The 14,295-nt window shown below is 28.3% G+C and overlaps 1 protein-coding gene across 1 annotated transcript; it reads right to left on the bottom strand.

Annotated features, from left to right (window-relative positions):
• Positions 1-1,138: 1,138 nt before the first annotated feature.
• On the bottom strand, positions 1,139-12,768 carry LOC105830946 (tyrocidine synthase 1). The gene is made up of 14 exons (XM_012670682.3): positions 12,606-12,768; positions 12,360-12,532; positions 9,709-9,899; positions 9,297-9,572; positions 7,226-7,381; positions 6,731-6,957; positions 6,079-6,141; positions 5,045-5,255; positions 4,610-4,777; positions 4,207-4,403; positions 3,534-3,729; positions 2,548-2,911; positions 2,007-2,457; positions 1,139-1,910 (listed from the first exon to the last, which is right to left on the bottom strand). Exons 3-14 carry the CDS (start codon positions 9,839-9,841, stop codon positions 1,770-1,772), a joined length of 2,583 nt encoding a protein of 860 aa, XP_012526136.1. The 5' UTR covers positions 9,842-9,899; positions 12,360-12,532; positions 12,606-12,768; the 3' UTR covers positions 1,139-1,769.
• Between the last annotated feature and the right edge of the window lie 1,527 nt (positions 12,769-14,295).

Genomic DNA, 14,295 nt, shown 5'->3' on the forward strand with positions numbered 1-14,295 from the left:
ACTATAAAATAAATATATTGGAATTTTAACTATAATAATTATAATGCCGTGCTGGACAGTTATGACAATTCTGGCGACAATTCTCGGTATTTTATCTCAATCTTAGTTGAAAACAATTCGTAATAATTCATATTTTCTTAGATACGATGTGAAACTCTTTAAAAGCAGGGCTACAAAAATGTTATAAAGATAAAGATAAGATTGTCTATCCGGTCTGCAACAAATGTTACTGTTGCATAATATTTTTTCAATGAATTTAATGTTTCCAGCTCATTACGAAATACGCGCCACTTTTTTCAGTCTTGAATTACAGTTACTAGCTAGATATTGGTACTCAGAAGCATCTAGAAGATTTCTTCCTTTTCCTAAATTATTGGAAATAATTATTGCGAAAACTAATATTTGAATCAGGATTGGCCCATCCTAATTGAGATATTATTTTTTGCAAAACCTATATTATTGTGAAAATAATACATAGTCAGGACTGACCATCCTGGCTGAGATATTATTCTTTGCAAAAGCTATATATAAGTTATTGGGAAAATAATACATATCTTAGCCAGGACTGACCACCCTGGAATTATTTCTTGCAATAAATTATTCGCAGTAATTCGGGAAGGGGAGAGGAGAGACCTTACAGATGCGTTACATGGTTACAACATTGAGTTGGTTCAGTGCATCATAGTATCTAGCTACTAACTGTTTCAAAACTGATAAATGTATCGGCGCGATTTACGATAATTACAGTTGAATGCAGACTATCGTATGATTTTATTTAATATATAATATTTATTATGTGTAATTAACGTATTCTCGTATATGTCCGGAGTTGCAACAGAAATGTCTGAAGTTTTAGGCCGGTAAGTTCTAGTTTAAAAAATGTTAATATGGCAACTTTATTCGGGACAATGTCTCGAATCTTTAATTTTGGAATTTTGACTTTTCGGGACATTATCTCACTTTTCGAATTTCGGTACACTTTTTGGGGGGACAATGTCTTTTTTTTACATTACAACTCTGCAAATTGAACTTTACTGATTTAAATTTAGAGAGTACAATAAAGTATTATAAACAATGCTATTTTAAAAGTTGATCAGAAAAAATGTTTGTAATAAGTCAATTATTGATACTTTTCGGGTTTTGATCAAAATACTTTTATATTTAATTACTTTGGAAAATTTTCGGTTATACATATAGCTTTATTAAATTATTATTATAATTAATTAACTATACAGTTCAAATCTTTGAGAATTATTTCGTATTTTTACACATGAATATCGATAAATAACTAAAATAAATTCTAGACTAAAGTAAATAATCTTAAAGTTTCCTGATCTATGAAAAAAAAAAACAATAACGAAGAAACAATAATCATTACGTTTAACAAATAATGTATAGATAAATAATTGAGTCTAGTAGAAAAAGCAGTTTTACAACTGTTATAAAATGTTTTAATACAAATTAATTATACACCTTTTGATCTGAAGATACTAGAGAAGGAACTAAGAGCAAAAACCAATTGTATCGAAGAATTTTATAACAGTTACAAAGCTGTTTTTTTTTGCCGAACGCAGTTATTCAATTATTGTATAGCTTAATTACATTGCTTATATCGCCGATATTTACAGAAAATAACAATGCTGTGTCAAAATAATTTTATGGTAATGGATTATTAATAGTCGCAGATGATAAACACAGTGTAGTAATGCTTACACGTATATGTCAATTATTCTCAGTTCTCTCTTTTTGCATTAGTTATTAAAATTGTTCTAGTTAATCATCTTCAATGAACAAATAGCCACTTGGCTGTCAGGAGCTTTGCCGAAAGGTTTATTTCCATCGGGTGTCTCATATTTGTTTACTTGATACGCCAGCATTGTTTCATAACCGTATACATCCGTACCAAGTTGCTGAAATTTACATTAAAAAATGTAAGTCAAAAACTTTGCAGGATTACGTATAACAAATAATTTCTATTATTAGTTATGTCAACGGATTAGATTTACCTGTGTGAGCGGACTGGTATTTGTAGTGAAAATTCCGCTGTAACCTTTTTGTTTGGCGAATTGCAAACAATATTCTTCCATTTGTCTCATTACAAGTACGTTCTCTGCGGAATTCAAATCGCCGCTCGTCGCCATCATGAAAGAATGAATAATCTGACCTTTATCTTTTGGCAATCTGCAATCTCTAATCGGTTTCTCCAGATATTCAAGAAAATCGAAAACAATCATTAACTTAGATTTTAGTATCACTTCAGGTTCATCCCAAAGATCAAAGTTGAAAGTAACTCCGATTGTTTTGCCACTTTGCGCCGACTTTATAACGAAACTGAGATTCTTTTTTACAAGAGGCTCCCACATAGCTTCCATTAATTCCCGATAATCGGCTCTTGTTATGTCTGGCATTAACCACTGCTCCAAATCAGCTTTTGAATAAAAGCTCTCTGTGATTATTCTGCAAATTGAAGTAAATGTTTACTCTGAACGTTTCACTTTATATCATAGCCAGTTATAAGATTAAATTTTCATTTTGCACTACGCTTACTCGATCGCGTCCTCCTTATGGTAATCACTCAATGATTCAAAAATGTATGGCTTCTTGTCGATGGCTTCTTTCAAAGGTTCCTCATCCGATGATATGAATTTCATCCGGTCTAATATTTCAGCTAGATTTTTTGCCGTGATAAAGTCTGTGATACCGATCTGATAACCTTGATCTCTTAACTTGGTCACCGTGTAAATGGAATTCAAGGAATTTCCACCAAGTTCGTAGAAATTTGCGTGTAGTGTTATTAGTGCGCGACCACCACGTCCGATTACGGATGCGATAGTCGGAAAGAGGACACGGGCTTTTGCAAGATCTTGACTTGGCACGTTGCTGTAATCACAATGCGTAGCAACGTCGTTTTCTATGGAACACAATTTTTTAGCTTAATTACTAAACATTTTTTTAAATTAAAGAGTAAATTATCTTTTACAATTAAAAGAAATTGAAGTTTTTTCTGAACATTTAGATTATTAATGTTTGAAGAAATAAAGAAAAAATATGATTTTTTTTCTTTAAAATGTTACAATTTTTCTTATTTTTTTAACAAAAGAATTTCTTTTAATTCTAGAGTAATTATCGTATTACGTACGTTATTTAAATTATAAGTTTTTACAAGTCTTACGATTTTATCTAGAATTAATTAGCATAAATTGTAAAAAAGCTTAGAAAGATTATTCTAATCTCACATAGAATTATTTTAATCTCATATAAGATACATGAGGCGTGTTGAAATAGAAAGGAATGAAATAAATATTCATAAATTGGTTTTTTAATAGATCAGTAACACATTTCATAGTTTTACATAGTTTTATATGGTGTCACGTATTTGATAGCTTATAAGTTCTTTTTATATGTACAAGATAAAACAGTTGTGCATAATTGATGTATAATTACAGTAAAGTAATTGCACGTCACTTAATATCACAACGTATACATATCATTTTACTTACCATAATGATATAAAGTTATTAATTTGACATTACCTTCGTTAGAGCAAGATGATTGGTATTTCTTTAGTAATGTTTGTCGATCCGTTTTTCCATTGGTTAGAAGAGGTATATGATCAACAATAAAAATTTGCGGTAACATATATGGCGGTAACGTGCTTTGAAGAAAATCTTCGATCTCCAAACTGGATAGGGTTTTGCCATTCATAATAGTAACGAAGGCTATTAGTGCCTAAAAGTACAAAAAATATAAAATGTATAAGTCTATTTAAAAATTAATTTACGTTATGAAATTAATTAATTTATGTTTAATGATTTTTAATATTGCTATTTTTGATAGCTTATAATTTAGAAATGTTTTTAAATATAGGAATATGGATTTCTATATTGGATTATGTAAGACAATGAAAATTGTCAACAAATTTCATAAAATTGAAATAGTGTCTTGTTTCAATTTATAAAATATCGATATTAATAAAGTATTTCGATTCTTTATAACATGTAAAACAAACACTAAAAAAGATTAAAGCTTTATTTCGATTTAAAGCGATTAGAAAGATTGACATATATGTATATTGGATTATTTATCTCTTTAAAATGTTTAGGTATTAGAAAAGATTTTTGAAAAAATTATTTCTCTTTCTCTCTCTCTCTTATGAATTTTAGCATAACTATATATCGTCTTGCGCACATGTATTGATATATTTACCTGTGACAATTCACCGGGTTTGTAACAAAGAACAACGACTTTATCGATATCAGGTACTCTGGCGATCACTTTTTCGACTTCCGTAAGATCGACACGATGACCCCTAATCTTAATTTGCGAATCCACTCGTCCTTCGAAAATTATCAATCCTTTGACAATTTTAGCATAATCACCCGTACGGAAAATCCTTGGATATTCTACATATAAAATCGACATATTAAAAAATGTTAAATATTATAACAAGATTATAATTTTATACACTAAGAAAATCGCGACGTTTTGTTTATTGTACTTGTAAAGGAAATCGACATTTTGAAAGGGAGAATTTATGTGTCGCAGTGAATTCTTCAAGTTCGAAAGACATGGCATTCTATCTTCTTGTTACGTTATTTTATTTTCTCACCTGGATCGATGGCGTGAGGATTGTCCAAAAATTTATGTGTGTCTTGTTCGCGTATATAACCTGCGGCAAGATTTCTTCCAGCCACGATCAACTCTCCGGTTTCCCCCTGGGAAACCAGTTGCATGTCCTTGTTTACAAGATAAATTATGCAATTGTCGATAGGTTTTCCTACAATAAACACGAACCATGTAAATGTCGTTAGCGATTATTTCCTAGTAATAATAATTCAGCAAAGTTAGCTTAGAATTAATTAATTGCAAATACTTTGCTGTTGTTTTTTTAATTATTTTATTATCAACTATTTTGTTATTTTCTGTTTTACATAACATGTCAACTTTATAATTTTATTTAGAATGTATGTATTTCTCTAATTTTTTAATATACATCTTCACTATACGTAATCTTTGCACATTAACAAGTGAGAATTATTCTTACCGATTGGTACTTTCTCCATCTCTTGTAACTGTGCCCGTTTGGTTAACAAGCAATACGTAACATCGCCCATGACTTCTGTGCTTCCGTAGAAATTAGCTAATATTTTGCCCTTGTTGTCAAACGTGGCAAAAAATTGGTCGGCCAGTGCGACTGATAAAGTTTCCCCAGAACAGATCCAAAGTTTCAAACGATCGAGGACATTATCATTATCCTGAGCAAAGTAGCAAACAGACCATATAATTAAATCCAAGGTGTGTTGCGAGACGGTGGACATTCTTGTCGTATAAATTAAAATAGTGTCTCAGGTATCTCGACTTACAATAACATTATAGAAATTATTTACATTATACATTAAATGATTATATACAAAGAAAAATGGATTATATAGATAATAATAATATTGTATAATTTTTCTAAGTTGCTTGGAATAATAATTTGTATGATTTATAATCTCTAATAATTATCCTGATAATATTTGCTATCTCAACAACATTTTTGTTAATTAAAGTTTAATTAAATGCTTATCATCTTTATTATATGATTTATGATCGCAATATTGATTTGTGAAAGAATTTCTCACAATCAGTTGCGAGACCGACGCATATCTGGGAGTGAACTGGATTGTGAACGCATTAGTTCGTATTTCCAAGTTTATTGCTTCGCACGTGTGTTCTTTAATTTGCTTAAGCGTGACGAATAAATTTGTCATACATTTTCGAACTAATGGTGAAAGTAAAATGTTAAAAGTACAAGGCTATTTAAAATCTTCGCGAGTGTTAAAGGAAAAAGTTATATGTCAGCACGTTATTAATTATTTTTCATTCCCAGTAAATTATTGTTATTACGTTATTGAAAACTCTATTTATGTTCTATTAATGGTCAGACACTAATGGGAAACTACATTGTCCTTAATCTTTTCTGTAATGTTGAGTAAAATCAAGATTAAAATTCTCGAGAAGTTTACGTAATAATGATAGGTTCGCCTATCTTGTAAGAGTGATAAATTGTGTGGAATATAATTTTATCCTACTCACTTGTAAACCTAGATACATGAGCAATGAACGCAACAATGATGGCACGAGAACTAAGCGTTGTATCTAAAACAAATGATTTTTCTTTTTACCATAAATTATATATCACATGTATTCATAATTTATATAAGTTATATCAAGATTATGATAAGTTATATCAAATGGAGGGAGTAAAAGACTTTGTAATATTTTAAATTAACTTTATATGAAAATAAAACTTTTCAGTATTTATTTAGTTCACCTTTGAACAGTTGGTGTAAATTTTTTACGAATTGCATCATGTTACTATTAAAGCTAACAAACACATTTTTTATGCTATTATTTTAAAAATAGCAAAAATGTAAATAGTAATTTCATTAGGATACGTAGTAACTCAATTATCAAAAAATTATAATTTTATATATAATAAATCTTTTCTACACAGTGTAAAAATCTGTAATAATATAATAAAGTATTACTTATACAATTCGTATTAGTAAGAATTTTATTGTACAATAAACAATAAACTTTAATCTCTTAATTATTTTCTCATAGTTATTCATTTAAAATAAAATTTATGAATATTTTTACTTATAATAATCTTTTCAATAAATTATCGCAATTTTTTCTAAAATATTTTGTTGTAATTAGATGCAGTAAATTAGTGAGTTTTTACCTGATGCTTCTCTAAGAGTGGTATAAACTTTTCCGGATCTTTAGTCACGCTTTTTGATACGATTACTAGAGTACGATTTTGTAAAAGAGGTCCCCAAATTTCGGGAACACTGTCGACGAAAGTAAGGGAAGTTTTGAAAACACATTGTTTCTCGTCATCAGCGTATGGAAGTTCCCTCCATTGCCATTGTAGACGATTTAATAGAGTAGCATGTGGTATAAGCACACCTTTAAAAAGATAAATGTGTATATTATGATCTTTTAAATTCTTATTTTTTTGCAAATTTGCAATAATTTTCTATTTTTTTACAGTTGAAATAAATGTTTTTTTTACAACAGAAATGCAATTTTGACTTATCAATATAAATGATATTGTAAAAATATATTAGATTGAGACCTTTTATAAATATCCGCAAATATCATAGTTTGTAAGAAATAAAAATAACTACGTGTATTTTTTTACATTATAATGTATAATTACAAAATGCCACAATACCTTTGGGAATTCCTGTACTTCCGGAAGTATAAAGAACAATAGCAAGTTGATTTGATCTTTTCTTAGATTGTAATGCATTCTCTTGTTCTTGTTCGGCTTCTTTCGAAAGTTGTTCGTACGTCATGACTAAAGCACCCTCATAGATTGATAAATCCGCTAAAAGCGAAATCGTAGTTTTATTCTTAATTGTTCACATTCAAGGATTAAGTAAAAGTAAAAAATTCAATTTCAATTTTATTAATTCTATTATCTTCAATTATATCTAATCAAAACAAAAACTCAAGGTTCTTTTACGCATACTTATAGCTGAAGTAATAAAATGTATCCGTGTTCTACAAATTGTTTCGAAACGATCCACTATTTGCTTTAAAATTAGTGCCATTAATTCTCTTGTTGGTAAAAACTATCCATCGTAACAAATCTATATATACATGGCCTTGCGCGAAAAATCACATAATTGTAGTAAAAAAAGGGTTATTACGTTATAAATACTTTACGCTTATCGAATCTTTTACAAAATATTGTACATTCAATTTAGCAGATAATCCATAGATTTGATACCATCAATTTTGATGAATGATAATTCTGTAATGTTAATTTATAACAATGTTGAAATATTTTTAAATAATAAGATTCCGAGATTCTGTACGAGATTTTAACAAATTTACATATACACAAATTGAAGTCAATATAAAATAATTAAAGTTATTAATGTAGTAATTCCGTAATAATTTATAATTTTGCTGAAATATTTTTAATAATGAGATTATCAGAATTTAACAAATTTTGTACAAATTGAAATTAATACAAATTAATTAAAGTTAATAATATGAAGTTACATAATGAAGGTACATAAATATTGAATAAAGTGAATTAAAATCTATTTTCAAGGCTCAAACATGATAAAATTATCAAAAATTTAATCAGAAAAAGGCAAATGAGCCATTACAATCAGTACTTTTGCTTTAGACTCTGAGTATAATACATCTCTTTATTTATTTTTGTACGCCTGTTTTCATTTGACTTTGTCATCTGTACCAAACTTCGCAGACAATTCTAAAATAAGCATGTATTTCAATTAACATTATGTTCTCCGATCCTTTATCAATTGATATCAGTTTTTAATTACAGCGTACATTGTCAAAAATTTAATCACATCTCTGCAATACTTTAAATCTGACACATATATATTTTAACTATATGACTTCAACAATGTTCCAATCCAAATGCACCATCATAGAGCTTACACACACAAATAAGTATGTATTTTAATAAAATATTCTGTCCACCGATCTCGTTATCAATTTGATGTCAGGTTCAATAGAGATTTTCACTTTCAATTACAGTACACATTATCAAGAATTCAAATTTTACTGTCTGACTCTATACATCTCATTACGGATTCAAACAGCACAGACTGTGTAATTTCACACCTGACATATGATAATACGCGTTTAATTAATGTATTTTGTACACTATGTAATCTGCGCACAATTTATATGTATTGAAAACGATCTGATATACAGATCGAAACGTCTACTTATGTTTCATTAAGATAATATATTATATTTTTACTCTACACCAAGACCTTGTAATGGCTCATTTGCCTCTTTCTAATTGAACTTTTGAATAAAGTGTTTAAATGTCTAAAAGTATAATGTAACTCGATAATTTTTAAAATTATTTATTAAGGAGAAATAAGACTTAAAAAAATATATATAATACTAAATTTGATATAAAATATATAATATGGTTTTCTTTTATTCAAATACATTTCTAATAATGTTAGGGCACTGTTTGTATTTTATTCTTGTTTTACGTATAATGAATAATAAAGATAGACTGACTCAATAGTGCGCCGATTTTATAAGCGCGTTCTGAAGACGGATCTGTATATAAATGAAGAGATTAATATTATAAAATATTGTTATAGTATTGATTCTTTATATCTTTTAAATAATCCTAGTATTAGTAGTAAACCTAATATAGGAATTATATAAAAGATAAAGCTGGAATTTAGAATGATATTTTATTTTAAAATATTTGCATCATAGAAAAGGATATTTACTACCTCCTTCTTCGACCAACACTATTAATGGTTGAGCTTCTTCCAGAATGTGTTTTACTCTAGACATCGGAAATTCCGCGTCCAAAGGTAGATAAGCCATTCCTGCTTTTAATATACTAAGTAATACAGTTGGAAGTCGATGTGACGGTTTCATGCAGACAGCTATTAGCGATTGAGAAATCGTTTCAAATTTTTCATACTTTTGTAAAGTTCGTGCCAACTGATTAGTAATGTTATCCAATTCTTTAAAAGACAGCACATATTCCTGACCGGCGTCATCTGTATCGAGTTTTAAATAATAATAATTAAATATAAATTTTCTTTTGATATTCGCATTATTATAGGCATTATTTAACACAACTGATTAGTTAAAATCATTCTAGTCTACTTTTTCGTGTAATTTTTATTATATTACCTTTGTAATATAATGCGGTTTGATTTGGATAGATTTTTGCTGCACGACTGAATAATTCGTGCACTAAACCTTTCTCCTGATTTCTTCCTATCTGCTGACCTTTTAAAATCGACTGTTGCTGCAAAGTACCCATTTTCAAATTTTTGAAGCGAAAATATTATAACTTCTTGCTTTGTACGATTAGCAAAAATCTAAAATTTAATTTAGAATAAAAATTAATAAACATATTTAAATATTAAACATTTATTTCTTAATAACTTATTAAACATAAATACTTTAAAGGGGGAAATTTTGTCTTCAGATTTTTTGATGTTGATAGTCTTAGAAGAAACAATTAATTTTAGTTTGCAATGTACACTGAAAAAAATACTAAATTGAAATAAATATTTTTTAAAATAGTACCATGCAGAGGTTTTGTAAAAAATAAATATTTACTTCAAATAACATAATATTTTTTTATAATTTAGAAAATGTATAATACATTTTCTAAATTATAGAAAATATTATCTTATTTGAAATAAATGTGATTTATTTTTTACAAAACTTTTGTATGGTACTATTTAAAAAAATATTTATTTCAATTTAGTAAATTTTTTTTAGTGTAAGCACACATACGGCAATTTTTTATTTTACTGCGAACGCGCAACAAAAAATATTAAATAGCTCACAATTTGTTAATACATTATGCGATGAGAATAAATTTTGTCATTCACGATTACGAGGAATGCGGATAAGTTCGGATAGCAATTAACAATAATCTTAAATTCTGGTGCGAAAAATTCATTGCCTTTATTTTCTTGTAATCCTAAATATTGTTTTCTGTTTTTAGTTCTTTTCTCATGTTCTAATCGTTATTATTCTAACCGACAATCTCGAATTTTCCATTTTTCTAATTTAATGAACTTTAAATGTCTAGCATGTAATTTCCACGAATTATTAATGTTCAGTATTCCGTTCTGTTTAGTCACGAATCCATGTATAAAAACTTGCCTTTTAAATATCCGGCCAATGTGTCGTTAAACTCGTGCTCGTGTTTTTCTATACACACCGAATCTGTATTATATTCTCGCTGTACGAATGTATTCTCTCTTCAGGTGAACTAATCAATTAATCATTTTATCTGAAGTCTTTACATTTTTTATAAAAAGCACACGTTTACATTTTTTGAGGAAAAATATATGAATATAAGTGATTTTATAAATTTAAGCAATTGGTAATAGTTTGTAGAAACTGTTTATAAGTCTTTATTCGGTAGATAAATTAATAATTATCCGTAAGAAACCTTCGGAATAATAATATAGAAGTAATTATGATATTTTTTTTTTCAATTTTTTTTCTCTAAAGCAGTGGTTTTTAACAATGTCCATTTTTGAGTTTTTAGATTATTAAACAATTCGCATTATGCTTAATTAATTATCGATCTCGTATTAAGACTTAATTTAATAGTTAAAATTTCAATAATAATTACAACAGTAGCATAGTAAGGCAAGACGTGTTATTAATACATAAGCTGTGACAAAGGAAATAGTTAAAATTCCTGAAATATACCGTAACATGAATGCGTTAAAGTGCGTTAGATTGTATTAAACCGTTAGAAAATTCTTAGATATAAGACGTTTCTTTCTTTACACGTGGAAATACATTCCATGACAAAACAAGTTACGCACATGTCTAAACTTATGCGTAACTTTTTTTGTGTAAAGAGTGTATATCACGATAATATTGCTGCCGGAAGGAAAAAAGGAGTCATCGGAATTCCGTATTGTACTTGCCTTGAATCGATAACAGAAAAAAGAAATTCATATATAGAGGAAGGTTGTTACACACGTATTAAAGCGCGTACAATATTCAACATTGCTGCATTATAGTATATTCAATGCTATTAATAATACGTGAACATTGTTGTGTATAAAGTGAAAGAAATAGCGAGTCGTTCAGTTAGAATATGTCAAAATGTTATTATTTGACATTTTAAGAGATTTTATTGAAATTATTAATTTAATTATGTATAGTCTTCTCTGATGACTAATAAGCCATAATGATTAAACTTATCGTTATCATTTTAATCATAATAATTGTTAACGTTGAATTCTTTTTATGATTTTAATCAAGTATACCAAAAACTATAAATAATTTCTTTATCTCTGACAAAATTAATTTGCACTTACACTGATTTTTTAATTTAGTTTAATAAATGCAAATTTATTATTCGAGTCTTGAGTACGTTTTTAGTATTCTGGATAACGATCAAATCGATTATAACAACCGGAATCGATTATAATACTTAATATGGTTCATGTCAATGTTGAAATTTGTTAACGCGGACATTGATTGCTCAAGCATTGGTTTCTCGCTCTAATAACGTCAAAATTTAAATAATAATTTCCGTAAATATCAACAAAATACTTTGTTGAGAAACATTTAAGTTTTAAGTAAGCACTTGAATTTATTATTTATTACTTACGATACTGTGTTGTGTTGAAATAAACGTTTTTTTTTAAATAAATTTTCAAAATTTTTTAAAGTTACTTTTTTAAATTAAATTATTACGTTTATTTATTAACACATTATAAAGGACTTTTGATTCGCAATTCACCTTTCGCATTTTGTTTATCATGTCAACTCTCATTTACTTTATCACTCTATTTTACCTGGTTGTTTATTCGTTTCTTGCAATGTGCATATAATTTCACCAACAGCTAACACTTTTACGTTATTGCACACACGGCCAATGACTGTCGAAATACAACAATTCTGGTTCCCTTTCACTCGTATATATACTCCGTTTTTTCTTTCCCTTGACCGAACACTCGGCAGTCTCTTTCTGAAAGCACGCACTTCTTGTTAATTTTTTTTATTCCTCTTATTGTCTCTTCTGATTTTCTTTTTTTTTTTACTTGACGCTTTCTTTCTGGTTATTCCGATTATTTTCTGACTCTTCTTCCTTGTGACGCAATTCAGATAACTTGATGAGGTTCTTACATCTAACGCGACCTTAACGTTTAGTCGTCGATGGGCTGGTTACTAATAGAGAATGTCTCCTCTGGTTGATACGGCTTATATAGAACTGGCCACGAGGACTCTGAATTGTTCGTTGTCCCCATATGAGTACCGCTACCACCATTATCTCTGTGCCGCTCTGTCGTTTGCTTTCCATTGATGTTTTCTGGGATCACCGCGCAAGCATGATTTATAACTTTTCCAGGTCTCCTGCGTCACTTTCAAAGGAATGGCTAGAAAGTGTCATTCATATTTTCCCAAATCGTCATCTTCAAGTTTAATTCTTTCATTTCCTGGTACGATCAACTTTTTCTTTCCCAACATAAAAATTATGTAGTCTTTATCATTACCATGTAAAACGTGATATTAATTATCTTTAAATTGTAACAGTTAACAAAATTTTGATAATAATTCTGAATTATAAGTTTTATTTGTTTTATTACTTTTAGCAATGACTGTAGTAACACTATATGAGCGAATATTTAAATGCAAATACGACAAATTTATACTTAACATTACTTAACATTAGCAAATAATTTTTTCTCACAATTACATTAATTTTGTTCCATAATTTCTATAGTTATTTTAAATTTATATATATAAAAGACTGTATATATGTATGTAATACAATTCAAAATGAGATAGGCTTACAACGGTTATAGCGGATTAGCATCTTAGTGCTAAATAATATTTTTTATGCAATTTATACATTTTTGAATGAACTAGAAGATGTATAAATCACACAAGAAACGTTATTTAGTATTAAGATCCGTTATTAGCCTATTTAAATTTTAATTATGTTGTTTTAAATTATTTGTATGTATTTCAAATCAAGTTTATAATTTTTAAAAATTAATTGGATAGTGATGTATTGAAGTAAATGTTGAAAGTAATTGCACATGGAATCGCAAATTACGATTCAATTAATTTAATATTATAATTTTACAGTGAGTAAAAGAACTAAAAATTTTTGAAAATAATTAGTTTAATAAAATAGTTTTTCTATTAAGGGGATGCTGGAGTCGTCTGTTTTATTGATTGAACGTTATTATTTTTAATTAGGCCTATTTTTTTACTGATTTCATAGAATTAAAAATCTTTTTCCAGAATTAAAGTATAGACAATACCAAATAATACCTACAATTTCATGTAAAAAACGAAAAAAGTTAGAAAATTATACTTTTGTGCAGTCGTCTCGTGTCTTTCATCTGTAAGTTTTAAAGACTCTGTACGTACAAATAACTAGTACGCATGCTAATCTTATTACATGAAAGAATAATAAAATGCTTGCGGAAATGAGCTAGAAGCTTTGGTATACGAAAAAAGCCTCAGAGAATTTCGTATATCTGTGTGAGTAAGGAATCGGTCCGAGACGGTCCGAGAATAGAAACAGAGCACTAGTTTAATTCACAGATTAATATTAATATATAAGTATTTTAATTCTGAAAAAGAATTTCTAAATTTATAAAAGAAATATATACGAAATCTCATTAATAATGTGCACGAATGACTACATTATCGACCTCGATCAAGTTTGAAAGACAGTCGAGCATCCCCTTAATATCGCACAAAATTCTTTTTTTTATT

Source organism: Monomorium pharaonis, chromosome 4 (assembly GCF_013373865.1).
Source record: "Monomorium pharaonis isolate MP-MQ-018 chromosome 4, ASM1337386v2, whole genome shotgun sequence".
In the NCBI taxonomy this organism is placed as follows: domain Eukaryota; kingdom Metazoa; phylum Arthropoda; class Insecta; order Hymenoptera; family Formicidae; genus Monomorium; species Monomorium pharaonis.